We start from the raw sequence: 26,271 nt of genomic DNA, 5'->3' as shown, positions 1-26,271 counted from the left end.
TTGCTACCCCTACTGTGGGAGTGTACAACGTATTTATGTTTGATTCGTTCGCATCCGTTTAAAATCCCGTGAGGAGGTCAATCAATCGCTGAAATATTTTGAAATTCTGGCAAAATATTATCAAATGCTCGAGGAAATTTCGACGCGTACCTTCTAAACCGGGGATTAGTCCCATATTGATTATACTTTTTGCAGTCTTTGAATGAACAATAAGGAAGACAAAACTTCTTAAATATATTTTATGTAATGTGTAATTTATAATTAAAAAGTTCGTTTTTGGCAATTTGGCAAGGAGACTAACTACACGCACTGACTTTAAACTTACTAATGACGCTGATTAAGATTGCGCAGCACATTTCATGACAGAAGTGCTTAGCTAAGAATGAACACAGAACAGACTGTTCAAACATGCTAGTGTGTCTGAGCACTCCAAATGAAATATACAATTCAAAAACAGTTGCTTTTGTATACACATATACATCTACTAAATATATAGGCATAAAAGAATTTATATACACACTAAACATTAAATAAGCTGGTATAAGAGAAAGATCGTGCTTAGGTACACTACATAAATACTTGGTGGTTTTTATTTTCCTTTTATAATAAAACTTAATTATAATATATCTGAACATCTCTCGAGATTGTACGCTGTGTTTATGTCTTAATGTTATAGTGGGCAGATATGTAACAACTCTGAGCATTTCCTTTAACGAGATTTTACCGACAATACACATATTTCCCTCTTGAGCACCTTAACATGTAGAAAAGCGATTGTGAAACTTATAAATAAAACGTTGTTTAAAATATTATTTTTAATCAAGTAAAAAGTGATTTTCAATATAATAAAATTTCAATTTAACAACTTTTTTCCGCACGGTATTTTCACAGAATCTATTTACAATTAAAGTTATCAGTTACTGCGCGACCTTTTGCGTCTCAGCCTTATCTGATGTCTTTGGTTCCTCTTGTTCATTTTGCTCCTTGGGTTCTGTGGGAGTTGGCATTAGTTCACCCAGACCCAGCTTGTTGGGTAGCGCATCTGGCGTATACACGATACCATATGGCCTCAGATGATATATTAAATAGTCCAGCACATACATTTCATTGGGTAAGACATAATGAAATGAGATGGCATTGTCCGAACAGCAGTTTAGACCCTGTAATGAAGATCGGAAAAGTTGCATTCGAATTAAAAATATAATTTATTATTGTTTGTAAAAGATAACATTTCGAAATCGAATTCTCTTATCTTTTATTATTATTATTTTGTCTACAATTGTAATTTGAATGAACTCGCCTCTTCGATTTTGTAATAGATGTTCTTCCAGTACCAGTATTTCATGTCCACATGCGCGATCAAGTGATCCACCAGCGCAAGAGGAAAGAAGCGACCACGCCCATTGGTATCTCGGGAATCGCCCGCAAGAACTTTAACATTCTCCAAGCACTTGCCTATTTCCACATCTTCGGAGCCAGTGTTGTCCTTCTTGCACAGCTTCGGATTGGGAATAGCTTCGACCACGAAGCGACGCACAGCCTCGCGACTAAGCACATAACCAGCTCCACCGGACATGTAGCCTTGCTTAACAAACGGTTTGAATTTGCAGCCAAAATAGACGGGCGTGTCGGGATTGTAGGGATATAGCATATAGCGCAAATTCTCTACAATCGTATAGGTGTCATCGTCTGCTTTGAGGAACCAGTCTGCATCGTTCATGTGATGCTCGTAGATGTACTTATATGCTTCCTTTGTTTTCCCCCACAGATTGTTGCGTCCTTCGATGATGGGCAGCGCCACGGCATCCAGCTCTTCATCCTTGGCTGAGCTCATGAAGATCAACTTATTGCAACGCTTGCCCCAGGTGCGTTTCACGTGGCGCGCCTTCGTCTGATGGTTGGCGGGATTCGTCATTATCCAGCAGAGAATGCGCACCTCACTGTACAGCTTCTCCGCAATGCTGGTGTTTTCGTTGACATGATCGTGTGTGCCCACATCCTGGCCATATCGATAGTACGGCACGTAGTCGTCACGTTCCGGCGTGGACGACTGAATGAAGAGCACTGCTAGGAAGAAGCCAACGACGAAGCCTACAATCATTGAGGCAAAAGCACGCTTGCTGGAACATCCTGTAACAGATAGGAAAACGAATAATTTTCCATCTTCATGGCACACGTTTTTGTTACCCCTACTGAGGGCGTCTCTACCCCTCAGCGTACAGTATACAGTACAGGGACTGGCGACGTATCAAAATCTCCGGTCTCCGACCCATTAAGTATAAATATTCTTGATCAGAATCATTGGTATAGCCGACGTAACATCCATCAGTTTGTATGCAAAGTAGCTCCATATGTCTGAACCGGACGGATCGGGTCAGTAAGCCATTAAGCTACTATAGGAACGATCGGTTGGGGCACAGTGGAAATCAAAAGCTACCCCATATTATTAGTAAAAATTATACACTGTTAAGTTAAGCCGTGTAACTCCATTACTCTTGAATATATTATTATTACTAGTATGGAAATTATCATTGCCTTGTACTTGAATCTCAGCAACCTTGCTTTATACAAGTTTCACTCATTTTCATCCGCTTTCAAAATTTTCTTTTCTAGCTGCCACACAAAAACGCCTGATGGAGCCAGTTATTCGCGTGAATAACAGGCGTTTTCTTAAAGCTTTCGTTGAAATGTTTTGAACTCTTCCAAAATATTTTTAAATTCTCGGAGAAGTTTTTACGCATACCTTCTAAAAGAGAGTTTAGTCCCATATTGATTACACTTTTCGCACTTCTTGCACTTTTACAATTAAAAATAAGGAAGACAACTCTTCTTAAATATGTTTTGTGTAATATGTAATCTATAATTATTTATTGTGATTATTATAAATTTGATGGTTCTTTATTGGTTTTAATTAACATGAAGTTTATTTTCTAACTGTAACCGACACAAAGTACTTCACGCTATCGAATCGACTGAACTTTCAAAATATAAATTGGGGAATATATGTGTAAAAGTCGATGCATGCTGGTAGCTGCATGTGGAGACAATTGTTCAAACAGAAAAGAGACTTTGTCTTATTACATTATCTTACCAGGGTAAACAATGTTTATTATTTATTCCGTGTTTTAGAAGATAGCTATTTTAAATGATGCTGAATTTTATCAGAAACAATCTTTATTTCTTAAATAATTCAATAATAACAAAATAATAATAAGCAAAAACGTAAGATAGACCTCTGTTTTAGTATTTTTTTTGAGTAATTAAATAAGTTTTATAGCTTCGTCAACCATCCAATTGTCTTCGTCTTCGTCTCCATCCGCTGCGTAATCCGAATCTAATAACAAAAATTGTAACTGTTATAACATATATTTATATATATATGATGAGACACAAGTATTTATTTTCAACATAGACAATTGACATAAGGGGGCGTTAAACCTCCCATTTGTGAAAAAGAGTGACAACAAAGCTGTATTATTTTATGTTGAGATAATATTTTATAAATTTTCTGCCGTTGAGTTGAAATATCTACAACAAATTTGAAAAATTGGCGCGTTGAAATTTGGTTTTCTACTTGAAACAAATCCTTTTGTTTTAAAACATTGTGTGTTCCCGACAATTTTATATAAATCAACTTACAAATGAAAAACTATTTTTTGGGATTGAATTCAATATTAATATATAATATTTTAATCTAGTAACTTCCGTCCGAAAGGATATTAAGTCTTCGGTATTATTTTTTTATATGTATCTGATCAAATTTATGCAAACACATTGAAACTAAACTCAAAAACTGGAGATGTTACAAAAGTTTGACAGTTGCGCAAACAAATTAATTTATGAAAATGTTGCTCGGTGCTCTTAATTTTGTCGTGTTTTTGTTTACACAGCAGTTTGCTGGTTACTTGTGAAATAATTAAATGATTCAAAAAAAGAAGTAATTATATGTATATATGTATATTATATATACCTACATATATATGTATCGAGTAGTTACAGTGGGATTACAGTGCTGTTGGGTGGCAACGCCAGTTAGCAGATCTAACAGCAGCATTAGATTCAAGATTCACTGATTCACTGTGTATACTTATAACAATAATATTAATAGGCCTGTCATCGCTGGATGTTCAAGTAAGTTACAAAATTTATTTTTCTGGTAATTTGTGACATGGTTGAGTTTTTCTAAAAAAAGGTGGCAGTTAAGTTTATTGTTATTATCGCGAATAGTATAATAATATGTTAAAGCAACAATTTTTACATAGTTCTGTATGCACAATGTACATAGAGTTACCACAACATTCTGTATGCGAGTCTCTTAACAGGTCACTGTAAAGACGCGCATAACATCGCGTTTTTATTATCAGCATATTTTCTTTATCAGCATGTGCATTATTAACATTGGACTTTTTCACCATACACTTGCAACACTCGACGCTTTTTTGGACTTGTTGGCCGTGGGTGAATTTGGAGTTGCCTTAAAGTAGGCAATATAAAAGAATTGTTAGTAACCACACTTGTTAAACATACCCCACCTAAGAAAAACTATGCTACATTAAAATTAATTGCACCAACTGATTAGCTTAGAACATAGGCAAAATAAATGGCAGCCCACAAACAAATAGATTAAAATAAAATAAATAAAAATGTGAAAATGTTTGGAACTTTATAATTTTAAATAGAATTAATAAAATGTTTATCAATTTAAAAAACTCAATTGGATTAGTTTTAGAACCAGACCAGACCAGACCAGTGGGTACATCGGCTAAGCCAGTAATGCTGATCAAGAATATTTATACGTGATGGGTCGGAGATATAGACATATCGGCAAGCTTAGCATAAAAATCTAAATCTATATATACATATATCATATGGAAAAGGAAATCAAACTGATTTTTATTCCTGGCTTTGTCCTGGCAGCGTTTTTCATTTACTCGTCCAGGCCGGAACGTGCCTACGTGTCGCACTATCGATATGGCCATGTGCTGGAGCTGGCTAGTCCAGAGCATGATGTTGGTAAGAGAAAAAGGCAGAAGGTCACAGGTAAATTTATTATAAAAAGATAATAAAAACCACAAAGTTTTGTTGCCTGTGCACCTGGTGTACGCTCTTTTCTTCTACTAGCGTAATTGTTATTTATTGTGTACATAGTTTCATGTATACGGAAGCAACTGTTTGTTATATTGTTGTCGACCATTTTATTTACTTAACTTGTACATTTAATTTCGAGTGTTAATACACTCTAGCCTGGGTGTTTGAACAAGTTGCTCTGTGTTAATTTTATGCTAAAAATTAGCTTAATGTATTATTCTGTCTTGACCAGCATTAATCTGCTTAAAGTTATCTTGATGAACTTCCTATACATCCATATTTCGGCTTTGGTCACTTATAACTACGAAATGGGTTTCTTTTTATTAAGCCGTTAAATTAAAATATTATTTTATTTATCATTTATCTTATTTTCGAAATGCTTTAGGACATGAGCTGCCCCCTTCTGAGCCTATAGCTCTTCCGTCAGCCCTAGTTCCCGCACGAATGTGAGGATCTTTGTTGGGTTGTTAAACAGACATTACAAGACTAGTGAGAATGCAAAGATGTGGTTGCATTTGCAGGGCAATTTGGGAAAATATTCGATTTCAGTTAAGATTGTATATGGCACATCTTCCCGCAATTCCAATATTCTGTGAATTTAGCGACCAAACTTAATAAGAAAACTATTTTTTTTAAATACGAAAACTGTTTCCGTGGAAGCTATACAAGTCATAAGTGATCAAAGCCAAAATAAGGATCTTACAATAACACGTTATTTTAAAAATAATTTGTATCGAGTAAAACCAGAGTTTCAATATAATAAAATTTTAATTTAACAACTTTTTAGCCAAGATGGCTCTTGGAGGCAAAGTATATAAGTTAAACTAGCTGCTTTCTGCACCGTAAGATATTTACACATGATCTATTTACAATGAATGTGATCGGTTACTGCGCGTCCCCTTGCGTCTCATCTATATCTGATGTCTCTGGTTCCTCTTGCTCTTGTTCATTTGCTCCTTGGGCTCTTTGAGAGTTGGCATCAGTTCACCCAGGCCCAGCTTGTTGTGTAGCGCATCTGGTGTATTCACGATACCGTATGGCCTCAGATGATATATTAAATAATCCAGCACATACATTTGATTGGGTGAAACATAATGAAATGAGATGGCATTGTCCGAACAGCAGTTTAGACCCTGTAATAAAGACCGGCAGAATTAAGATCAAAATTAAGAGAGATATCTATTAATATAAAAGTGATAATATTAATGCTTTAAGTTTTTTTTTTTAATATCAAATTACTTATTATTATTTTTTGTACGAGACAAAATATTTCAAAACATTGGTAAAAGTTTATTGATTAAATCGGATTCTCTTCTGTTTTTATTAGTATTAATTAATTACTTCTTCAATTACCTATTTCTTTTGAATTGAATTCTTAGAATTGGTTTAAATTAATTTCAAACTGAAAACGATATCCCACTTTGTTAAAGGGTGTTAGAATTTGAAAGAACTCACCTCATGGGTTTTATAATAGATGTAGCTCCAGTACCATTCAGTCTTCTTCGTATGCGAGGGTATCACGTGATCCTCCGGCACAAAAGGAAAGAAGCGACCACGCCCATTGACATCTCGGGAATCGCCTGCCAGAACTTTAACGTTCTCCAAGCACTTGCCCATTTCCACATCTTCGGCGCCAGTATTGTTCGCTTTGCACAGTTTCCGATTGGGAATAGCTTCAACCACAAAGCGACGCACAGCCTCGCGACTAAGAACATAACCAGCTCCACCGGACATAAAGCCCTGCCTTACAAACGGTTTGAACTTGCGGCCAAAGTAAACGGGCGTGTCAGGATTGTAGGGATATAGCATATAGCGCAAATTCTCTACAATCATATAGGTGTCATCGTCTGCTTTGAGGAACCAGTCTGCATCGTTCATGTGATGCTTGTAGATGTACTTATATGCTTCCTTTGTTTTCCCCCACAGATTGTTGCGTCCCTCGCCGATGGGCAGCGCCACGGCATCCAGCTCTTCATCCTTGGCTGAGCTCATGAAGATCAACTTATTGCAACGCTTGCCCCAGGTGCGCTTCACGTGGCGCGCCTTCGTCTGATGGTTGGCGGGATTCGTCATTATCCAGCAGAGAATGCGCACCTCGCTGTACAGCTTCTCCGCAATGCTGGTGTTTTCGTTGACATGATCGTGTGTGCCCACATCCTGGCCATATCGATAGTACAGAACGTAGTCGTCACGTTCCGGCATGGACGAGTGAATGAAGAGCACTGCTAGGAAGAAGCCAACGATGAAGCCTACAATCATTGAGGCAAAAGCATGCTTGCAGGAACGTACTGCAACAGATAGGAGAACATATATGAGGCTGACGAATTTATCCATCTAAATCCCCGAGTTCCGACCCATTAAGTATAAATATTCTTGATCAGAACCATATGTCTGAGCCGGACGGATCGGGTCAGTATGCCATTAAGCTACTATAGGATTGTTGGTTGGAATATGAGTTCTCTTAAAGAAAACTTTTTCAAAACCAAACTTAAGCAATATGATATTTTTTGTAAGACTGGCTAAAGGTCGAATAACATCTTAGACTTTGCTTAGCATTGGGGCACAGAGAACCTCTCGCTGAAATATTTTGAATTTCAGCCTTAATATTATAAAATCCTCCAGGAGATTTCGACGCGTACCTTCTGATAATACACAATTTAGTCCCATGTTGGTTACACTTTTGGCTGGCTTGTTTTAGAATTAAAAGTTAAGTAAAATATGCTTTGTGTAATGTGTTATTTAGAATTAAAACGGTAATTTCAATTTGGATTTATGAATTATTCATTTCTTATTCGAATATGATTATAAATTGTTATGCTTCATTATTGTTTTAAAATAATATTAAATTTATGTTTTAACCGTAACCGACACGAAGTATTTCACGCTATCGAATCTACTGAACTCTCAAAATATAAACTGTGAGTTTGTTGACGTTATCAGCTTTTTGATAGCTTTATTTATATAAAAACCAGAATGTTAGCTCAGGAACGTTATAAAGGTTACTAGTAATGTCTTGAGACTAGAAGCCACGGCTTAGCCTTTTATCCACAATACGTGGACTTGTTTATACGAAGGACTGAAACCACTGCTAAACCGTCTCACAACAAGAGTAAATTGGCACGATCGCTAAGCGAGAGCAATGCGAAACGACTGATTAGCTGCAGCAGTCGGCGGAAAACGCTTGTTGCTGCAGCTCAAACTGCACTTAACATAGTGTGCATGTGTAAAATTACAACTAACAATGTAAATAACAAAAAGCTTTTCACATTATACCTCGCAGGGCGCCTAATTCAAATGTGTAAACAACTCATGACAGTAAACAATGTTATTTATTTCTTTCGTGTTTTAACAGATAGCATTTTTAAATTGTGCTAAATTTGATCAGAAATAAGTAAGTTTGGATAGTGGGCAGTTCCTCGCCCATTAATGTCAACGAGAAACTAAAATTTTACAGAGATATGTTGCTTTATCGATTTACTGATTTTATTTATTTCTTGTACAAACACAACGAAGTCAAATTTAATCGATATACGTCCAATAATAAATTATTTGAAAGAACAAGTAGTAATTGCTGATCACTTTCATTGTAAATAGGTCTTGCGACAAACAATCAAGCGGTGAAAGCTATCTGGCAACCTTGTTGCCATTGCACCGATACTATTGAGAGCAAGTAAGCTATATCAGTAAAGTATCGATACCTGATCGGTATCGATTGATTTCGGTTGCAGCCAGCAATGGAAGAATGGCGCGTGAAGCGCAATTAAGCATAAATACAACTTCATTATCAATAAGCGCAAACATTTCAGTGTACATATATCGCTAACCCATCCATTATAATAAAATATATATCATAATATATGCGCGTTTTAATTGTATTTGAATTGCTTTAGAGTTTTTAGCTGATTTTCTCTTGATAACAAATGTATGTCAGTTGGTAATATCATTAGAGGTTGGTTTTTACTGGCAATATGGTAGAATATTCGACATTGCCAGATACTCTTCACTAGAGTTAATACAGACATTGAGCTGCTGATTTATTTTATGGAAGGCAAGGAGGCTGACTACACACACTAAATTTAGACTGACTTATTATTATTTTCTTTTTATAAAAAATACTGTGAACCTTTGATTAAAAATGTGAGAGTCTTTAATTATAATATATCTTAACATCTATCGAGATTGCACGCTGTGCTTATATCTTAATGTTATAATGGACAGATATGTAATATGTATAGAGAGAGATTTTACATACAATAAACGTATTTCTGAAACTTATAAATAACACGTTATTTTAAATATTATTTATATTTTCACATGATCTATTTACAATTAGAGTGATCAGTTACTGCGCGTCCTCTTGCGTCCCATCTGTATCAGATCTCTCTGGTTCTTCTTGCTCTTGCTCATATTGCTCCGTTTGCTCTTTGGGAGTTGGCATCAGTTCACCCAGGCCCAGCTTGTTGGGTAGCGCATCTGGTGTATTCACGATACCATATGGCCTCAGATGATATATTAAATAGTCCAGCACATACATTTCATTGGGTGAAACATAATGAAAGGAGATGGCATTGTCCGAACAGCAGTTTAGACCCTGTAATGAAGATCGCAAAAGTTGCATTAGAATTAAAAATATAATTTATTATTGTTTGTAAAAGATAACATTTCGAAATCGAATTATCTTATTTTTTATTATTATTATTTTGTCTACAACTTGAATTTGAAAAAACTCGCCTCATCGGTTTTGTAATAGATGTACTTCCAGTACCAGTATTCCTTGTCCACATGCACGATCAAGTGATCCTCCGGCACAAAAGCAAAGAAGCGACCACGCCCATTGGTATCTCGGGAATCGCCTGCCAGAACCTTAACGTTCTCCAAGCACTTGCCTATTTCCACATCCTCGCGGCCAGTGTTTTCCTTCTTGCACAGCTTCGGATTGGGAATAGCTTCGACCACGAAGCGACGCACAGCCTCGCGACTAAGCACATAACCAGCTCCACCGGACATGTAGCCTTGCTTGACATACGGCTTGAATTTGCAGCCAAAATAGACTGGCGTGTTGGGATTGTAGGGATATAGCATATAGCGCAAATTCTCTACAATCATATAGGTGTCATCGTCTGCTTTGAGGAACCAGTCTGCATCGTTCATGTGATGCTCGTAGATGTACTCAAATGCTTCCTTTGTTTTCCCCCACAGATTATCGAGACCCTCGCCGATGGGCAGCGCCACGGCATCCAGCTCCTCATCCTTGGCTGAGCTCATGAAGATCAACTTATTGCAACGCTTGCCCCAGGTGCGCTTCACGTGGCGCGCTTTCTTCTGATGGTTGGCGGGACTCGTCATTATCCAGCAGAGAATGCGCACCTCGCTGTACAGCTTCTCCGCAATGCTGGTGTTTTCGTTGACATGATCGTGTGTGCCCACATCCTGTTCTGGGCCGGCCAGCTCCAGCATGTCGTGACTATGATGCGCATGGCCACGTCGGAGGTACGGCACGTAGTCGTCACGTTCCGGCGTGGACCAATAAATGAAAAGCACTGCTAGGAAGAAGCCAATGATCAAGACGACAATGATTGAGACAAAAGCATGCTTGCTGGAACGTCCTGCAACAGATAGGAAAACAATTAATTTTCCATTTTCAATGCACTGGTTTTTGCTACCCATACTGTGGGAGTCATCTTCCCCTTAGTGTACAATGAATTTAAGTTTGATTCGTTCTCATCCGTTTAAGACCCCGTGAGGAGATCAATCATATGCCTAAATTATAAGCATTTTGTTGAAGCTCTCGCTGACAAAATTGAAATTCTGCCAAAATATCAAATTCTAGAGGAAATTTCGACGCGTACCTTCTAATGCAGAGATTAGTCCCATATTGATTTTTGCACTGTAAGAGTGAACAATAAGGAAAACAACACTTCTTAACTATATTTTATGTTATGTGTAATTTATAATTAAAAGTATGAGTCAATTTGAAGTTAGGAATTAATAATTTCTTATTAGAAGGTTATTATAAATTTGATGGTTCTTTATTGGGTTCAATTAATTTAAAATGTTATGTTTTAACCGTAACCGACACAAAGTTGTTCACGCTATCGAATCGACTAAATTTTTAAAATATTAATTGTGGAATATATGTGCAAATGTCGATGCGTGCTGGTAGCTGTATGAGGAGACAATTGTGCAAACAGAAAAGAGGCTGTCTTTTATATTATCTTACCAGAGTAAGCAAAATAGCAAAAAGATATAAATAAATAGTATAAATACTATTTTTAAAATTTCACAGAGATATGTTGCTTTATCGATGTGCATTTACTGATTTTATTTATTTCTTGTACAAAAACAACAAAGTCAAATTCAATCGATATATGTACGTTTTACATATAATTATAAATTATTTATATTATTATATTAACTTAAAATAATAAAATCAACGTTTTTTTTTTAAATTTGTTTTCGATAATACTAAATCCTTGTTTAAGTCTTTGCTGATCTTTATTTCTAAAATAATATTAATTATTAAAACTAACAAAGAAAATGTTTTGAAAGAGAAAAAACAGTTAGTTTTATTTTTGGAGTAATTAAATAAGTTTTATGGCTGCGTCAACAATCCAATTGCCTTCGCCTTCGTCTGCATCCGCTGTGTAATCCAAATCTATTAATACATATTTAAATTGTTAGTACATAAATTTATATATAGTGAAACTTCTGTGTTTTCAGACGGCCTAGCCATTTTATTTTCACCAAAGGTAACTGACAGAAGATGACGTACAACATCCACATTCGTCAAAGGCAATGACAACAAAGCTGTATTATTATTTATTGAGCTAATATTTGATCAATTTTGCTACCGTCGAGTTAATATTTGATCAATTTTGCTACCGTCGAGTTGAAACAATTGGCGAGTTGATATTTGATTTTCAACTTGAAACAAATCATTTTGTTTTAAAACATTATGTGAAATAAATATTGAAGCCAAAAAAGATTGATTTCCGAATAGGAAATGTTTAGAATTTTTTCCTCTCTATAAGAACTGCGTTGAGCAGGATTATATGTCAGGTGGAACTGACCACATATTAAATCGTTTTATGATTAAGGGCATTCCCAATGGCGCAATCGATAAAAAAAAAAAAACAAAAGATTAAGTCATCGGTATATATTTTCCTTTTATCTATATCTGATCAAATGTATGCAATAAGATTTAAACTGAAGAGGCAGCAATAAGGAGCACTGTTATTCACTGCTGATGATTCGCTCAATTGAGGTAGCTCACGAGCAAATGAACGAAAAGAGCAAGCCGCTCACAATACGTACACACTTTTACAAAAGTCTGGCAACGACGGCGCATGACCGATTTGACAGTTGGCAAACAAATTAATTTATGGCGAATTTTGAAAATGTGCGCAGAATGTTTTGGCGTTTTAAACACATTTGGGGCTCTAGAACTCTGCCCCTGTTAGCTAGTTGCCTCATCTGGTTGGTGCTGCTGGAGCTCTATTTATTCGCGCTAAGCGGAGCCGGCATCAAGCTAATGGACTATCTGCAACCGCCATATAAGGAGAACATCTCCGACTATGTTGTGGGCAGTCGAAACCAGACCTTGGACAATTTGAGCATCGCCGAGCAGCTGTACAGCAGCATCCGAATACACTGCCTGCTGCAGATGACCAACGATCACGAGCATCGCAAGTTAAGACACATACGCAGAACTTGGGGCCGGCGCTGCAATAGGATGCATCTCAGCCAGTCGGTGAATCCGGCGGGTACCTATCGCCGCATCTACGATAGGTACTCCTCGGACTTGGATTGGTTGCTGCACGTGCATGTGGACAGCTATGTGATCATGGAAAATGTGCGCTTCCATCTTGCCAGCTATGCGCCAAATAGCCGAATTTACTTCAGCGCTTTCCATCTGGCCTATCCCTATGCGCATGTTAGCCTGCGAGACACCACGGATTTTATATTTAGTCGCGGCGCACTGAAGCAGCTGGTCGCACAGGATTGTGTTCCCAACAACAACAATTTAGGCGGCTGTCTTGCAGCCATGCAGGAGGGTCCCAATGTGTACCTGTTTCCATTTAAGGTGCCCGCCGAGTTGGTCCCGTTCTCGCTTCGCTCCGAGTTTTGGAATTGGCCATATATACACAGAGCGATCTACTCCGGGCTGGTAAGGGGTACATATAATAATAGTCCCTGTTTACATTTTTTAAGTAAGATTGGACTTAATTTGTATGTATTTACATTGTGTATTGCACTGCACCCAAGTAGGCGGAAATGTTTCCGCTGTTTGATCTTTACAGGGCATCTGCAAGTTGAGTACTTTCTGACTTCTATACTTATCATCATCACTTTACAGGGCTTTAATATATCCACAGATTATCCCATCGCCTTTCCATATGTCACCGCCAATCAACTTTATGTGTTGGAGTATTTTCTGTACCATCTCAGACCGTATGGGTACATGACTGGAATGCCTGGGCTGAGACAGGGATCGGCTTTGCAATTGGCGACTGTGCCTGTAAATGACACCCTATCTAAGCAGCTCTATAAGCAGGTGCGCATTCTCTGCCTGGTACTGACCTATCCGGACATGTATGCTAAGGTGGCGAGGGCCATTCGACAAACCTGGGGGCGTCACTGCAACAAGCTGATTGTGTTTAGCAGTCGAAGGCAGGAGAGACGGGAAGAGGCGGGAATGGCAACTGTGGCACTAAATGTGAGCGAGGGCTACAGCCTACTGTGGGGCAAGGCGAAGGCAGCTTTTAAGCACGTTTACCGACATTATCTGGATGAGGCGGATTGGTTCTTTAAAGCCGACGATGATACCTATGCCATCATAGATAATATGCGCTACATGCTGCATCCACATCAACCCGATGAGGCCATCTACTTTGGCTGCAAGTTCACTCCGGACGTCAAGCAGGGCTATATGTCTGGTGGCGCTGGCTACGTACTTAGTCGGGAGGCAGTGCGTCGTCTGGTCGAAGACGGTCTGGATTCGGGCAGATGCAATCAAAATCAAATGGGCACCGAGGACTTTGAAATGGGTGTCTGCTTGAGCACGTGCAATGTTACCGCTGGCGATTCGAGGGATGCTGAAGGGCGACATCGATTCCTGCCCCTCTCATTGGAGCACATGATGATACCTGGACGCATGAGCAATGACTTTTGGCTGTATGAATACATGTACTACAAATTAAAGGAGGTACCCTTTTCTTATCCATCATGATAGTAAACGGTTTATATAATGATCATATTCCTAGGGCCTGGAGTGTTGTTCAACCTATGCCATAACAATTCACTATGTATTACATTATCAAATGTACTTATTTGATTATCTTCTGTATAATATGCGTCCATATGGCATTATAATGGGATACGAGCCTCTAACTGGAAAACTAAACTCAAAAAGAAATTTTACAAGATTTCAGATTTAAATGTTGAGCTTCTTATTGTGCTTAATACAAACATACTATATACATATTATAGATTATTTATCTTACGGATACTAAATATATATTTTATGGAAATGATTAGTCTCTGTCTTTGGCATACTTTTGCTGCAGTCCTTTCCAAATTTCGTAAATTCCCATTACATAGATGTTAAAGGGTGCAGTCTGTAGATATAATAATCCATCTGATAAAAGCATGCGGCACTAACACAGTGAAACGATATCGCTGAAGTCGAACAGCATTCAAGTGATATCTGTAATATATATATATATATATTTTAGTGGGATCTTTGATGTCATTAAATGCAAAAGTCAGCTTACATTGCTGAATTTGGGGGCGAAGAGTGGCAGTCCGTGTTCATCGCGCGCATTGCCGGATGCCACGCCCACATTTCGAAAACAACGTGCAACTTCCACATGCATCATGCCATAATCCCGATTGCTGCAGATGCTGCTATTCCCGTGTGCCAGTGTCATAAAGCGATGCAGTGCCTCCCTACTAAAAATATAACTATCCATTTCGGACTTGTGCATCTGAAAATTATGATCAATTTTAAATTATTTAATTAAATTATGATTGCATGTAAGTGTATAATTCTGATTTCTAATGCTTTTATTACAACATAGCTTATAGTTGAGCATTTTGCGTGCATGTAAAAATCTACTATATTTAATTGTTAAAAAAAAGAACTTGAATAAAATACTACTCCAAAGTGTATAAATGTCCAACTAAATTTAGATAGAAATTACTGTATCATTGAGTGATTGCAGGTATTTTTCGTATACTTTACTCTATTTCAAGCTAATTCCTTTTATTTTTAACTAATTCGTTTTTTTTTTACATTTGTTCTGCGCTCACCTTTTTTGTGTATTTCCAAGAATTGCTATCAAAGTAAATAGGCGTCTCTGACGCGTGGTCAAACAGAAAACGCTGTAGATTCTCCATGATCACATAGCTGAGATAAGTGAATGATAAGAAGTTAAACGAAAAATAAATGTATATTATTTTTTTGTTATGCATTTCGAATCAGAGTTAAATTTACTAACGTTTCATCCTTGACCAGCAGAAACCAATCGTGTTGAGTGCCATAATGCTTATAGACATGCTGCAGGCTCGATCGTAGCCTGCCCCACGATATGTTGTGCCCCTTTCTCATTGCCAGCCCCATAACGCCCGACTGCTTATTGGGCTGGCCACTCAGGAATAGCAACATCTTGCAGCGCCTTCCCCAGGTGCGTTCGATGTGCAGTTGGCGTGTGCGCATCGGATCAATCATGATAATGCAGAGTATTCTCTGTGTCGTATTCTTGTCACTCGAACCCGAATCAGTTGCTGTAACATGCTGACTATAGCTGCTGGCATATGTTAGCTGGGAGATATCAGTTTGCGCGTTGATATTATCGTAGAATTGCAGACGCACCAATTGCAACAACTTCGACAGCCCGCTGCCACAGATGAGGCCCAGCAGCAGCAACAGCAGTGGCTCCACGCGATTGCGTTGCTGCCCCATGAAATTCATATTCTGTCTACTGCTTGTATTCGGTTCCCAGTGGGAAATGGTGTGTGAACACAAATTGATATTGTCCAGGAATAAGAAGCTTCATTATCCAACAGTCAATAACACACCCTGAATCTGGGAAAAAGTTGAGTGTTTAGATGTGATGTGTTACTCATGATCCCTGTTCACGGTTAACATCTAAAATTAACAGCATTCAGTTTGGCATTTATCACATTGCTTAGTCACAAATACTTCACGCCTACTCACAGTTTGACAGCCACTGCTCACGAGTCAGTTATTTTTAAACCAGCCGTTTTTTTGTTTGTTATTTATTGATGATCTTTAAAAAGCAAGTGAAAAGTTTTTATGCATACAATTTAGTATTTCGCACAGTTTGAGTGTCTGTTTCGGTTAAACAGTTAACATACAGTTTTTATTATTTGTACGACTATTGAATTTTTTTGAAAAAATATGCAACGAAAGAAATGTGTCTGCCACACCAACTGCCGCTCCCATCGCTGCGCAAACTGCTGGATTTCTGTTTTGACTGGGCTGAAACAATCGGGGCAGACCACTTCTACTTTCTTATGCAAATTTAATGTTTCAGTTCGTGTCGCCGTTGTTGTTGCAGCACATTTTTGTGTGTACTATTCTTGATGATGTTGTTGTTGTTGTTGAAATTCCAAATTAACACATTCTTGTGAGGTGACGTAGCGACCGTTAAAAGGCAAAAGACAAAACATGTAAGATGCGGTTGACCTTCACGACCGAGCGGCGCACACAGGTGAGACTAAGACTTCACTTATATATATATATATTTTTTTTTGCTTTCCGCTGCAACTTTTGGGCTTAATTCGATTTGCAATTGGTAAGTAGTAAACTGTTGGCCAGCTGTTTACCGGGTTTTTTTTCGAATGCCTCGCAAACTGTGCTGCCCCTCTTCGATCCGCGCGTGCTCTGCGAGGGCGCAACGCTCGTTTCGTTGTGATTCGTTTCGTTTCGTCTCGTTTTATTTGGCTTTTGTTTATTTGCTCACATACACATACACACGTAAGGAATACAAAAACAAAAAACCAACAAAAAAAAAACAAACAAACGCAGTAAATGTCGTATCGAATAAACAACTCGAGAAGCGGCAGAAGAGCGCGAAGTCGACTTCACGCTTTGACGATCGTTGACAGACTTGCACGAGTCGCTTGTATTCTGTTGCTGTTGTTGTTGCTGTTTTGTTTTGTTTTCTTGTCTTGTCTTGTGTGTTTGTTGTGCTTTTTTATACGTGCGCGCTTCACTCGCGCTCAGTGTGACCATCCATGTCCAAAGCTAGAGATGTACCAAAATCGACAGCTGAATAAGTGGGAACACTTACACATATTCAAACATGAATGAATCGATTCTATCAACTGCAATATTAATCCGTTACTTATGAATGAAATTAAATAAAAAAGTCGCATGGGATTCGTGTTCTGGCTGCAAAATGAAACCAAATGCGTTAATAATAATCGTATTCAGCTCAGCTTTCTGATCAGCCACCTGGTCTTGGCTGTTTAAAATGCACAACTGGTTACGACGTATCTCTTTCGTTTTCTCTTTTGACCTTTGTTATTTTTTTTTTCTATTTGAAGTTCTTACGATACTAATTGTTATTGTTTTATGAAACTATCATCTGAAAGTATTAAGAATACATATTTTAGCTCGATAACTTTTACCTTTTCTAATCAAAAAGTTTTTAAGTTCTCGTATTAAACACTTTTTAACTTGAATTTTATCGTCTGCCTAAAAGTTTGCAATGAAATAAAAGAAGAGCTGCGAATATGAAATTTTTTCAAATCTTTTTTATGATTAAAAACACAAAATTCAGTCTGAATAAAATAATGATATATTTTCTGCTCTAGCACATACAAATTACAATTTAAAAAACTAGAAATATGATTTAAAACAATTGACATTAAAAACTAGGCGTATACTCCACCCGTTGTTCGCTCATTTGCCGCAATCACATAGCTATCACCCGATGTCGATCTTAACGTATTATCAACGCCCCTCACAGTTGCCGAGCCCGAGGAAGTGGCAGAGAGTTGGCCAACGGGCGAGCGCTCGTTCAGCAGCACTGAGGGCGCCACAACCGCCAGCTTCTTGAGGACGTAGGGTACGCGAGTGACGACCGCATTGAAGCCATGCACATTGTCCGCAGTGTAGGTGACGGTCCGCTTGTAGCCATCGGGATCGACGAGGCTGTAGGAGCCACTGACCACATAACCATCGCGTGTCTCGCTGTGTTCCTTGATGTCGCCGGTGCTCTCATCATTCACGGCATAGTTGAAGCTATAGCTAGCGGGCGCAAAGATCTCTGCCTGACGCTGCTGCTGCACGGGCAGTGGCACTGCAAAGAGCGGCGCAGAACCCCGGACAGTGCTGGTGGCAGCACTCGAATCGGAACTATCCAAGTGAGTTGTATAATCATAGCCATTGGGCGTGGCCTGTGAGTTCTCGTTCGTTTGGTAGTCTGTGCGATAATCCTCGTCCGAACTGGATGCACTCTGCTCCACCGAATTGATCTCATTTGAAGCTGAGGTCAGCTTTAAATTTTGATTTATGCTGTTGATGCTCTGATGATTATTGGGGTCGTAGTTGTACTCGGCGTGTATTGCGCCGAACAAGGCCAAGGCGAGGAGCAGCAGCTGAAAAGGATTCGTGTTTAAGTCAGCATCATCTCTATTACAAAGTATTTGTTATTTGTATAGCACACCTTGAATTGCATCATTTTCTTTTCGTTTCTTTCTTCTTTTTTTCTGCCTCTGTTGTTTGTTGTGCCCACAAATAGCCAGCAAACTACAGTTGTGATTGTCGCAGCTTGGCTCTTTTATACCAATGCGGTGTTCGATATTACTTAATAGTTACCGTTATACAATGTCATGCGCATCAATTGGCCGCAATGCCATTTTCTAATTGACCAAATGAAGTGATTACTTATTACTTTCGTTTTTCATTTTGTGTCTAGTTTTGTGCTGCGTAAGCATCCAACAATTGGTCGTCTGCGACAACTAAATACATCTGCCAATTAGACAGATGACAATGACAATTGACCGATATTTAAATTCGCCATTGAAATTGTCAACCTGTTCGTCTGCCATTGCCAAATTATGCTAACATCTTAAAAAGTGTCTTGAATTAATACCGCTAAGAATTCATAGAGACAATCCATCAATGTAACGACAAAAACTGCCTATATGAAAAATCTGATCGATTGGATAAATTGGTAATAGGAGCAATATTTTTAGGTCATCAAGCAAAGGATTGAATTGCATGTCAAGAAACAGTAAAGAGAATATAGGGAAAATAATTGGCATGAGAAATTCATCGCGCGAAATGAAGTTGTTTGTTTTTAGACATTATTATGTGTGTTAGCACACAATAAGCACGCACCTAGACTAGTGTAAACAATGCCTTCGACAATAAAAGGCATCAAACCGGTCGTTGGTCACAGTCTTGGCCTGAAGCTGCACGTCACAGCGAACCACGAGTGCAATAACAAATTAGCCGTCGAACAGAACACAACACAGCAGCCGCAAACGTCGCAATGACAGCGGCCAAAAGCAAATCAATCGCCAGACTGGGGGCCAGCTACGTTGGCCAACTGCGCGGCCAGTTGCATCTATTGACGGGCTTCATATCGGGATTTGTATGCGCCTTCGTCCTGCTCCTCTACATCTATGATATGCAGAATGAGGTCAACTGTTGGTCCAGCAGCAGTAGCATGATCAGCACGACAGCAACGCAGGGATTGGCGATGCAAACGGATTGGGAGTTGGCGTCGGTGCGGGTGCTATGCATGGTGTTGACCTGTCCGGATTATGTTGAGCGCTATGCACAGCATGTGCATGCCACATGGGGCAAGCGCTGCAGCAAACTGGTGTTTGTCAGCAGCGAGAACTATGAACCGCTCGGCGTGGTTCAAGTGGTGCAACCCAATGGCGGCAACTATGAGGATCTGTGGAACAAAACGCGCGAGGGTTTTCGTCATGTGTGGCACACATATGGCGAGCAATTCGATTGGTTTCTCAAGGCCGACGATGACACGTGAGTGGTGCTACTAAACAAATCCAGAAATCGTCTAAGAACTCAGCTTCCCCTCTTCTGTGAACTCATTATCCTAATACTTTTTTCCAGCTATGTCATCATGGAGAATCTGCGGCACATGCTCAGCGCCTATGATCCCAATATGCCCGTCTACTTTGGTTATCAGCTCAGACGTTACAATGTGGTAAGTTCTTAACTGCAGATCATTGTTATATCATCATTTCATATAACTATACTTGGTCTTCTTCAACTATTGTTTCAAAATTTGCATTGCAAATTGCTAAAATTTAACTGCCACCAGTTTAAAACACCTGGCAAAGCTTTATTAAATTTTAGCTTCTTATATAATTATTCTGTCCAAATATCATATTTCATTTATCAAATAGTCAATGCTTGCAGTTGATGTGGTATATCAGTTGCAGAATTGACAGAAAAATGTTTTGTGTGAATATTAAGCTTCTTCTTCTTTAAGCCTGAAGTCATTCAAATACTTTTAAAAATATGCTATATTTGATATACATATGCTTTATTTATTTAGAAAACAATGATATATCTCAGAACATAAAGTGATATTCTAGAGAAACAAATGCAAGAATTTTTTCCAATTTGAATTTTTGATAACAAAAATTTTGATAAGAGTATTTCTGTTACGCCATGCTAATAAAAATATTTAGTTGCTTTCATATTCGGGATAGCGAAATTTCTAAATGCAAGTTGTTTTCTATGCAATAAATGTTGAGCAGATTAACCGGTTCTCTGTTCCGTGGTTAAATAATAATTTGCTGATTTTCGTTTAATTTCTTTGCTAATTAAAGACAATTCTTTGCCATAAAAACCTTGACAGTTTTAATAAATGATGAATCCATAAAACATGCAACAACAGTAAACAGCAGTAAACGCAAATGGAACTGGTGTCAGTGAATAGACGTTGCTATTCACCTGCTTCTGTCTTCTTCTCTCAGTCTCTCAGTTAATGGTCAGTTGACGTAAGGTCTTCGAGGTGACTTGGCATCTAATGCACAAACTCATCGTGTTGAGGGCTGCCACTCCTCGCAGTTGACATTTATATTTTTTTTTTTACCTCTTCAAATTACATATTGTGCAAAGTTTTGGAGGCAGCCAAAGTACACATTGTTGACCAACAGCTGGTGTTTAATTCTTGTTGTGAGCTGAACAGCACAAAAAAATAAAAATATAAGCCAAAACAAATATGAGCTAATGAATGAGTTAAATGAAAAATAATATTTATATATATATAAGTATGTAATCAATTTTGGCATAATAAGGAAGAGCAAAATTAAATTGGCATTTAAATTGAATGAATAAGTTATTAAAATGAAGTTTTTTGAGATAATAATAAATCATAACAGAATTATGTTTGTTATTGGCCAAATGGTTACTTATTAAAAGACTTGTTCAAATAAAAATAAAAACAAAAGTATTTGTATTCAGCTGCTAAGAAATAGCGAAGAGTAAAACTTTTTCTATATTTAGATTAAAAAATATTTTTTAAATTTATATTTCTTATTGCAGCCTGCTTATTGAATATAATTTTCTGCTTATTTGAATAAAATATAAAAATATGGCTAATGAACAGCAATTTTTTATTTATTTTAATGCTTTTTCTCATTAACTTTAATTCAAAGTGTTGTTTTAAAATGCACGCTGCTTAATCTTAACTAATACCAAATATAATATACTGGCTAATTAACTATACTTGGCTCAAAGCAAGTAGCCAAGTTCACAACACAGCAGGTGGCTCAGGCTCAGTTGCACTAAGAAATAGCATTTTTGTTTGCCAACAATATTTGAAAATTGTTTACAATATTTTATGTTTATCAAATTTCTTTGATTTATTACGACGTTTATGTTACTGATTGTATTTTAAAGCTTTGTTAAGGGTTTTGCGGTATTTTGTAGAGATATAAATTAGCATATGTTAATTTTTTAATGGCAGAGCTTTACTACAAATAACTCTGAAATCAATTAGATGCACGCTTGATGCTAATAAAAAGGTTATCTTGTTAGTCATTGGGAATAGAAAAAAATACAAATTTGATTTATTGTACCTAAAAATATGAATTCATCCGGCAAATGTCAAACCAAATGATCTTTAAGCTTCCCGTGTTCAAATTTTAATTAAACTCGCATTTTGACACATCATCTGCAATTATGTTGTAGCAGACGGCCAAAAGGCCTTCAAAGCTGCTTAAAATCCATGTAATGAACAACGTTGCACTTGACGGATAATTATGCTAAATGCCTAAACCATAACTAATAGCTTCGACCGAGCGCTGTTTTCGCGCCTTTGATGTGCATATTTGTATACAATTTGTGGTTCCGTGATGGGAAACATTTAATAGATTTTTATAAGTGGTGGGTGTGGTGCATAGCCAGTTTCTTGAAATCAAGTTATTTCACTATAATTAATACATTTTTATTTGAATATTTAAATTTAATAGGGGGTATATTCATTTTGTTTTCAAATTTGCAACAACAATTGAAGAAGTCGTCTGAGACTCTATAAAGTTATATATTATAGCTATATTAGTTATATGATGAATATACGTCAACATCACTAGGCAAGTCCATATAACAATTAACGCCAGTCTAAAAGGGTATCTAAGCTACAGCTTAAGAGCCTAACAATTATTATTTCTTTCTTTTTTTTTTATTACAATAAGTTTTACTGATTTTTAAGCATGTAAGAGCAAAAGACACATAATTTGGTATTAAACATATTATATGGTTAGATGAAAGTTAAATGCAAGTTAAATAATTCCTTTAGAAAAGATGGCTTAAATATATCATTTAGAAATTAACTTAATACATTCACCTAAACATGGATGTGGATCCGTACTAACTTTCGAAATTTCTGCTTGATCTCTTAAAATATATAATTTGTATATCATTTGAATAATTCCAATAGAGTTATATGTCTGGCGGTGCCTCTTATGTGCTCAGTCGCGAGGCGCTGCGTCGCTTTATGAATGAGGCCTACGACTCGGATAAGATTTGTCCGGAAGCTAAGAAGATGGGCATTGAGGACTTCTACATGGGCATATGCTTGCAAAATGTGGGCGTACATTTGATAGACTCCAGTCATGCCCTGCCCAACGATGAGCGACCAAAGTTCTTTCCGCTGGATGTCGTGAATTATGTATACAATGCTAATGGCAGCATTCCAGATTGGCTGCAAGAGATGAGTGTCTCGCAGATATTAGCCGTATGTATGCCAATTGAAATGCTTAAGAGCATTACGTTAATTGTGAATTTCTTTAGGGCAGCGATTGCTGTTCAAATTACTCGATAGCCTTTCACTATACCAAACCGGAGCGCATGTATCTATATGAATTTGTGCTTTATCAATTGCGGGTCTTTGGACGCAAGTACGAGGAGCAGCTGCCAAGAAGGTTCACATTTACCGAAATGTTGGAAATGTTTCCCATCGAAAACAACTCGCAGATCAAAGACTTGTCACAAATGCAAGAGAGGCCGGATAATTTTTAATTTCTTTAAGTAATATATAATTATTTCATGTGATTTAATTATAAATAAATTAGTTTAATAATTAGCATAACCATGTGGAATGTAAAACAAACGGCAGCAGTGTTGTGGCTGTCAAACTGTTGCCTTTAAACAAAAGACTTAGGCAACAAACTTGAGTGGAAGTTGCGGTATACTTTTAGGTGTCTTATTTTTAGACAAAGCTTTTTCTTGAATAATGGCATACAAATCTGTTATAGGTCGGCAAAAGCTTCATTTGCACTTTATGCATTTCGTATGAATAAATATTCATTTATTTATTTGTAAGAATATAAATTGAAAGTCGATAAATAGATTTGATTGCTGTATTTGTTCAATTTTATAGAATGTATCTTTAAGTGGCTTAGCCCAGTTCCAAAAAGCTAGAAATCAATCTCTAATTGTTCAATAAGCAATTTTAAAATGAACAATTTAGTAAAGATGTGAGCTAAAGTGTCACGAAATTTTAAAAAATATTGTTAGATTTTATTATAAGCCTGCATCCATATGAACGTATGTTATATTCTTTTATAATATTATTACAATTGCCTTGCGGCTGCATTACTTAACAATTGTTTAAGAGGAAGCTTCAATGTATAATTAAACTGATATGTGTATTCCAAGTTAATGCAAAAAATCCTTCAACATAGCGCATTCTTGCATGAAGGGCCAAAAAACCGGCAATGCTTTTCATTACCAAAGTCAATGCCTTAGCCACAGTTGGCCTTGTTACTGCCCCACAATTTGCTTGCCCAGTGCAGTTAATTACCGACAGAATGACATACTCAAGCGCACTATTCCTCACTTGAGTCAGATATAGTGTTGGATATACATATATACACACGGGTATGTAAATATTAATCTGTCGGGTTCGATGTGATGCAACGTGAGAATTAATAAGTGAAAGGGAATGCTGCCTTCGCTTAGTAACTAGAGTTAAACTTGAGCTCAGTTTGTTAACGAATCTTCAGAAGCGTTTCAGTGAACATAAAAGCCTTGAGGAAGCGATTAATGCAGGTGTGTCACTTCTGCATTAAATGGAGTTAGTACCATAAACTATAATTACCAATTACGCGTGCTATAAAGTTATACTAATTGTAGAATTTATACAAAAGAGAACTCTTCATGTTTTGTACACATTTTATAATTACTTTTAGCTCTGTTCAAATTCAACTGACAGTTGCAAGAAAACAATTCAATCAAATTGACTCAATTAATGAGAGACGCACAACGCAAACTGTTTGCTAAACAAGCCAGGCAAACAGCTACCGATTGTTGGCTGCTGTTGTTAGTTAGTTAACGTACTTAGTTAGCTGTATGTTTTATGGATTTCATTTTTGTTAGCCAGCCGTTGTGTCTAACCATTCAAATGGCCGTCAGACGGTGCGTATGCGCAATTCGCTCAACGCGTGTTCCATTTTGTGCCGACACACGCTACACACAGCAAGTGGGTTACATTTTTGTTGCCAGTTGCTGTTGTTGCTATTGCTGTTGCTCTTGTTATTGTCACCTGTCTGATTAATATTTTATAACTATGTATGTGTCCACTTTTCATACCCTCAACCCATTAAAAATGCGGGAAAAAGGGTGTAAAGGTTTTGTACAAAAGTATGTAACAGCCAGATCGAAGCAACTTCGACTCCTTAAAGTGTATATATTATTGATCAGGATCATGGCCGACTATCTGTAGAATCTTTCAATTTGCAATATAGGTTCTCGTATACCCCGCGTAGATCAAGTTTATTTTATTTGATCGATAACTGGCCTCGTTGCTCGCACATCGATACATATCGATTTCCGATTACAATTCAAGACACAATTTTAAAGACAGCCTTCCAATTAATATATTATATACATTGACATATTATTAAGATCAAGATCGGATAACAAACACGCAAGTTATAGTCCAAACGTATTCTCATATGGATCTCATCACTTTCTGTACACAATAACTGCTTACATTTGAGCGTGCTGAGCTGGTTTCAGGGTATCTCGTAGTCGAGACCATTCAACTATAGCATTCTTTCTTGCTTTTTTTGTGTATGTTTCTTTCAATCAAATTGTGCGTCGAGTCATGGCATTTATGTAGCTGGGAGCAGGCGGCTGCTCGCATTCGTTGTTCGCACTCGTGACCTTCGTTGTTGTCAAATGCGAGCTGTAAACTGCTCCGCTCTCGATTTGCAAGCCATTCAAAATTACCACATTTTTTGTAAGCGACGACCAACAAAAAAAAATAAATAAATAAACTAAAATAAAAATAATAAAAATATAAATCCAAATTGAAATTGAATTAAAATCCAAATCGAAACTGTAAAAAATCGGTTACTCAGCTCAGCGTTGCTGTTGTGGCTTTTTGCTGCCTCATATCTTTCATGTCAATTGCTTTGGCCACGCACTTAATTTTTGTGAAAGTTGTTAACTGAATTGTTAAAGCATTATATATAATTAATTAATTCATGATTTCGTAGCAGGTTAAATATTTATTTCCAATTAATATTTTATATGCATAACCAATAAAGTTCTGTCAAACAATTTGACCATTCACTTTTGGTGCCAATCGTATTGCTAAATAGAAATGTAATAAATTAAACAAAAACAGATACCCTGATCTGACAGGCAGAGAATTAAAT

General features: G+C 37.4%; 7 protein-coding genes across 9 annotated transcripts; 2 read left to right on the top strand and 5 right to left on the bottom strand.

The window, feature by feature from the left end:
• Positions 1-836: 836 nt before the first annotated feature.
• Positions 837-2,273, bottom strand: LOC6570092 (glycoprotein-N-acetylgalactosamine 3-beta-galactosyltransferase 1). The gene is made up of 3 exons (XM_043214415.1): positions 2,228-2,273; positions 1,301-2,163; positions 837-1,160 (listed from the first exon to the last, which is right to left on the bottom strand). Exons 1-3 carry the CDS (start codon positions 2,271-2,273, stop codon positions 918-920), a joined length of 1,152 nt encoding a protein of 383 aa, XP_043070350.1. The 3' UTR covers positions 837-917.
• A 3,726-nt stretch (positions 2,274-5,999) lies between these two features.
• On the bottom strand, positions 6,000-7,895 carry LOC6570093 (glycoprotein-N-acetylgalactosamine 3-beta-galactosyltransferase 1-like). The gene is made up of 3 exons (XM_043214414.1): positions 7,728-7,895; positions 6,544-7,376; positions 6,000-6,221 (listed from the first exon to the last, which is right to left on the bottom strand). Exons 1-3 carry the CDS (start codon positions 7,753-7,755, stop codon positions 6,000-6,002), a joined length of 1,083 nt encoding a protein of 360 aa, XP_043070349.1. The 5' UTR covers positions 7,756-7,895.
• A 1,479-nt stretch (positions 7,896-9,374) lies between these two features.
• LOC6570094 (glycoprotein-N-acetylgalactosamine 3-beta-galactosyltransferase 1) lies at positions 9,375-10,755 on the bottom strand. Its single transcript, XM_032741919.2, has 3 exons — positions 10,752-10,755; positions 9,820-10,694; positions 9,375-9,679 (listed from the first exon to the last, which is right to left on the bottom strand). The coding sequence occupies exons 1-3, from the start codon at positions 10,753-10,755 to the stop codon at positions 9,431-9,433; spliced, it is 1,128 nt and encodes a 375-aa protein (XP_032597810.2). The 3' UTR covers positions 9,375-9,430.
• A 1,714-nt stretch (positions 10,756-12,469) lies between these two features.
• Positions 12,470-14,553, top strand: LOC6570095. Its single transcript, XM_001996304.2, has 3 exons — positions 12,470-13,255; positions 13,445-14,293; positions 14,352-14,553. Exons 1-3 carry the CDS (start codon positions 12,470-12,472, stop codon positions 14,523-14,525), a joined length of 1,809 nt encoding a protein of 602 aa, XP_001996340.2. The 3' UTR covers positions 14,526-14,553.
• Positions 14,514-17,073, bottom strand: LOC6570096 (glycoprotein-N-acetylgalactosamine 3-beta-galactosyltransferase 1). Of its 3 annotated transcripts, none has more exons than XM_032741905.1 (5): positions 16,939-17,073; positions 15,588-16,174; positions 15,400-15,496; positions 14,862-15,074; positions 14,514-14,794 (listed from the first exon to the last, which is right to left on the bottom strand). In XM_032741905.1, exons 2-5 carry the CDS (start codon positions 16,058-16,060, stop codon positions 14,681-14,683), a joined length of 897 nt encoding a protein of 298 aa, XP_032597796.1. In that variant the 5' UTR covers positions 16,061-16,174; positions 16,939-17,073; the 3' UTR covers positions 14,514-14,680. The 3 variants fall into 3 exon arrangements, with proteins under 3 accessions (XP_032597796.1, XP_032597795.1, XP_001996341.2); XM_032741904.2 differs by lacking the exon at positions 16,939-17,073 and adding an exon at positions 16,307-16,676 and having other exon boundaries at positions 15,588-16,237; XM_001996305.3 differs by lacking the exon at positions 16,939-17,073 and adding an exon at positions 16,307-16,676.
• A 918-nt stretch (positions 17,074-17,991) lies between these two features.
• On the bottom strand, positions 17,992-18,800 carry LOC6570097. The gene is made up of 2 exons (XM_032741920.1): positions 18,786-18,800; positions 17,992-18,717 (listed from the first exon to the last, which is right to left on the bottom strand). Exons 1-2 carry the CDS (start codon positions 18,798-18,800, stop codon positions 17,992-17,994), a joined length of 741 nt encoding a protein of 246 aa, XP_032597811.1.
• A 752-nt stretch (positions 18,801-19,552) lies between these two features.
• On the top strand, positions 19,553-23,652 carry LOC6570098 (glycoprotein-N-acetylgalactosamine 3-beta-galactosyltransferase 1). Its single transcript, XM_001996307.3, has 4 exons — positions 19,553-20,116; positions 20,207-20,300; positions 23,046-23,342; positions 23,399-23,652. Exons 1-4 carry the CDS (start codon positions 19,617-19,619, stop codon positions 23,624-23,626), a joined length of 1,119 nt encoding a protein of 372 aa, XP_001996343.1. The 5' UTR covers positions 19,553-19,616; the 3' UTR covers positions 23,627-23,652.
• The last annotated feature ends 2,619 nt before the right edge of the window (positions 23,653-26,271 follow it).

The sequence above is a fragment of the Drosophila grimshawi genome, unplaced genomic scaffold (genome assembly GCF_018153295.1).
Source record: "Drosophila grimshawi isolate 15287-2541.00 unplaced genomic scaffold, ASM1815329v1 contig_1377, whole genome shotgun sequence".
NCBI classification, from domain to species: Eukaryota; Metazoa; Arthropoda; class Insecta; order Diptera; family Drosophilidae; genus Drosophila; species Drosophila grimshawi.
Note: the sequence above shows the minus strand (reverse complement) of the source record. Positions and strands in the feature narration are given on the sequence as shown.

What these genes read in the sequence shown, in the direction of transcription:
- LOC6570094 (XM_032741919.2), bottom strand. An exon ending in TCTATTACAAAACCGATGAG is followed by an intron (nt 9,680 to 9,819) that starts GCGAGTTTTTTC and finishes TCTTCATTACAG; the next exon opens with GGTCTAAACTGCTGTTCGGA.
- LOC6570093 (XM_043214414.1), bottom strand. Translation starts at nt 7,755, where the DNA reads ATGGGACTAAATTGTGTATTATCAGAAG. An exon ending in AAATTGTGTATTATCAGAAG is followed by an intron (nt 7,377 to 7,727) that starts GTACGCGTCGAA and finishes TATCTGTTGCAG; the next exon opens with TACGTTCCTGCAAGCATGCT. An exon ending in TCTATTATAAAACCCATGAG is followed by an intron (nt 6,222 to 6,543) that starts GTGAGTTCTTTC and finishes TCTTTATTACAG; the next exon opens with GGTCTAAACTGCTGTTCGGA.
- LOC6570095 (XM_001996304.2), top strand. Translation starts at nt 12,470, where the DNA reads ATGGCGAATTTTGAAAATGTGCGCAGAATGTTTTGGCGTTTTAAACAC. An exon ending in GAGCGATCTACTCCGGGCTG is followed by an intron (nt 13,256 to 13,444) that starts GTAAGGGGTACA and finishes ATCACTTTACAG; the next exon opens with GGCTTTAATATATCCACAGA. An exon ending in TGTACTACAAATTAAAGGAG is followed by an intron (nt 14,294 to 14,351) that starts GTACCCTTTTCT and finishes TCATATTCCTAG; the next exon opens with GGCCTGGAGTGTTGTTCAAC.
- LOC6570098 (XM_001996307.3), top strand. Translation starts at nt 19,617, where the DNA reads ATGACAGCGGCCAAAAGCAAATCAATCGCCAGACTGGGGGCCAGCTAC. An exon ending in AGCTCAGACGTTACAATGTG is followed by an intron (nt 20,301 to 23,045) that starts GTAAGTTCTTAA and finishes TAATTCCAATAG; the next exon opens with AGTTATATGTCTGGCGGTGC. An exon ending in GTGTCTCGCAGATATTAGCC is followed by an intron (nt 23,343 to 23,398) that starts GTATGTATGCCA and finishes GAATTTCTTTAG; the next exon opens with GGCAGCGATTGCTGTTCAAA.
- LOC6570096 (XM_032741905.1), bottom strand. Translation starts at nt 16,060, where the DNA reads ATGAATTTCATGGGGCAGCAACGCAATCGCGTGGAGCCACTGCTGTTG. An exon ending in CTGCTGGTCAAGGATGAAAC is followed by an intron (nt 15,497 to 15,587) that starts GTTAGTAAATTT and finishes CACTTATCTCAG; the next exon opens with CTATGTGATCATGGAGAATC. An exon ending in TCGCCCCCAAATTCAGCAAT is followed by an intron (nt 14,795 to 14,861) that starts GTAAGCTGACTT and finishes TATATATTACAG; the next exon opens with ATATCACTTGAATGCTGTTC.
- LOC6570092 (XM_043214415.1), bottom strand. Translation starts at nt 2,273, where the DNA reads ATGGGTCGGAGACCGGAGATTTTGATACGTCGCCAGTCCCTGTACT. An exon ending in ACGTCGCCAGTCCCTGTACT is followed by an intron (nt 2,164 to 2,227) that starts GTATACTGTACG and finishes TGTGCCATGAAG; the next exon opens with ATGGAAAATTATTCGTTTTC. An exon ending in TCTATTACAAAATCGAAGAG is followed by an intron (nt 1,161 to 1,300) that starts GCGAGTTCATTC and finishes TCTTCATTACAG; the next exon opens with GGTCTAAACTGCTGTTCGGA.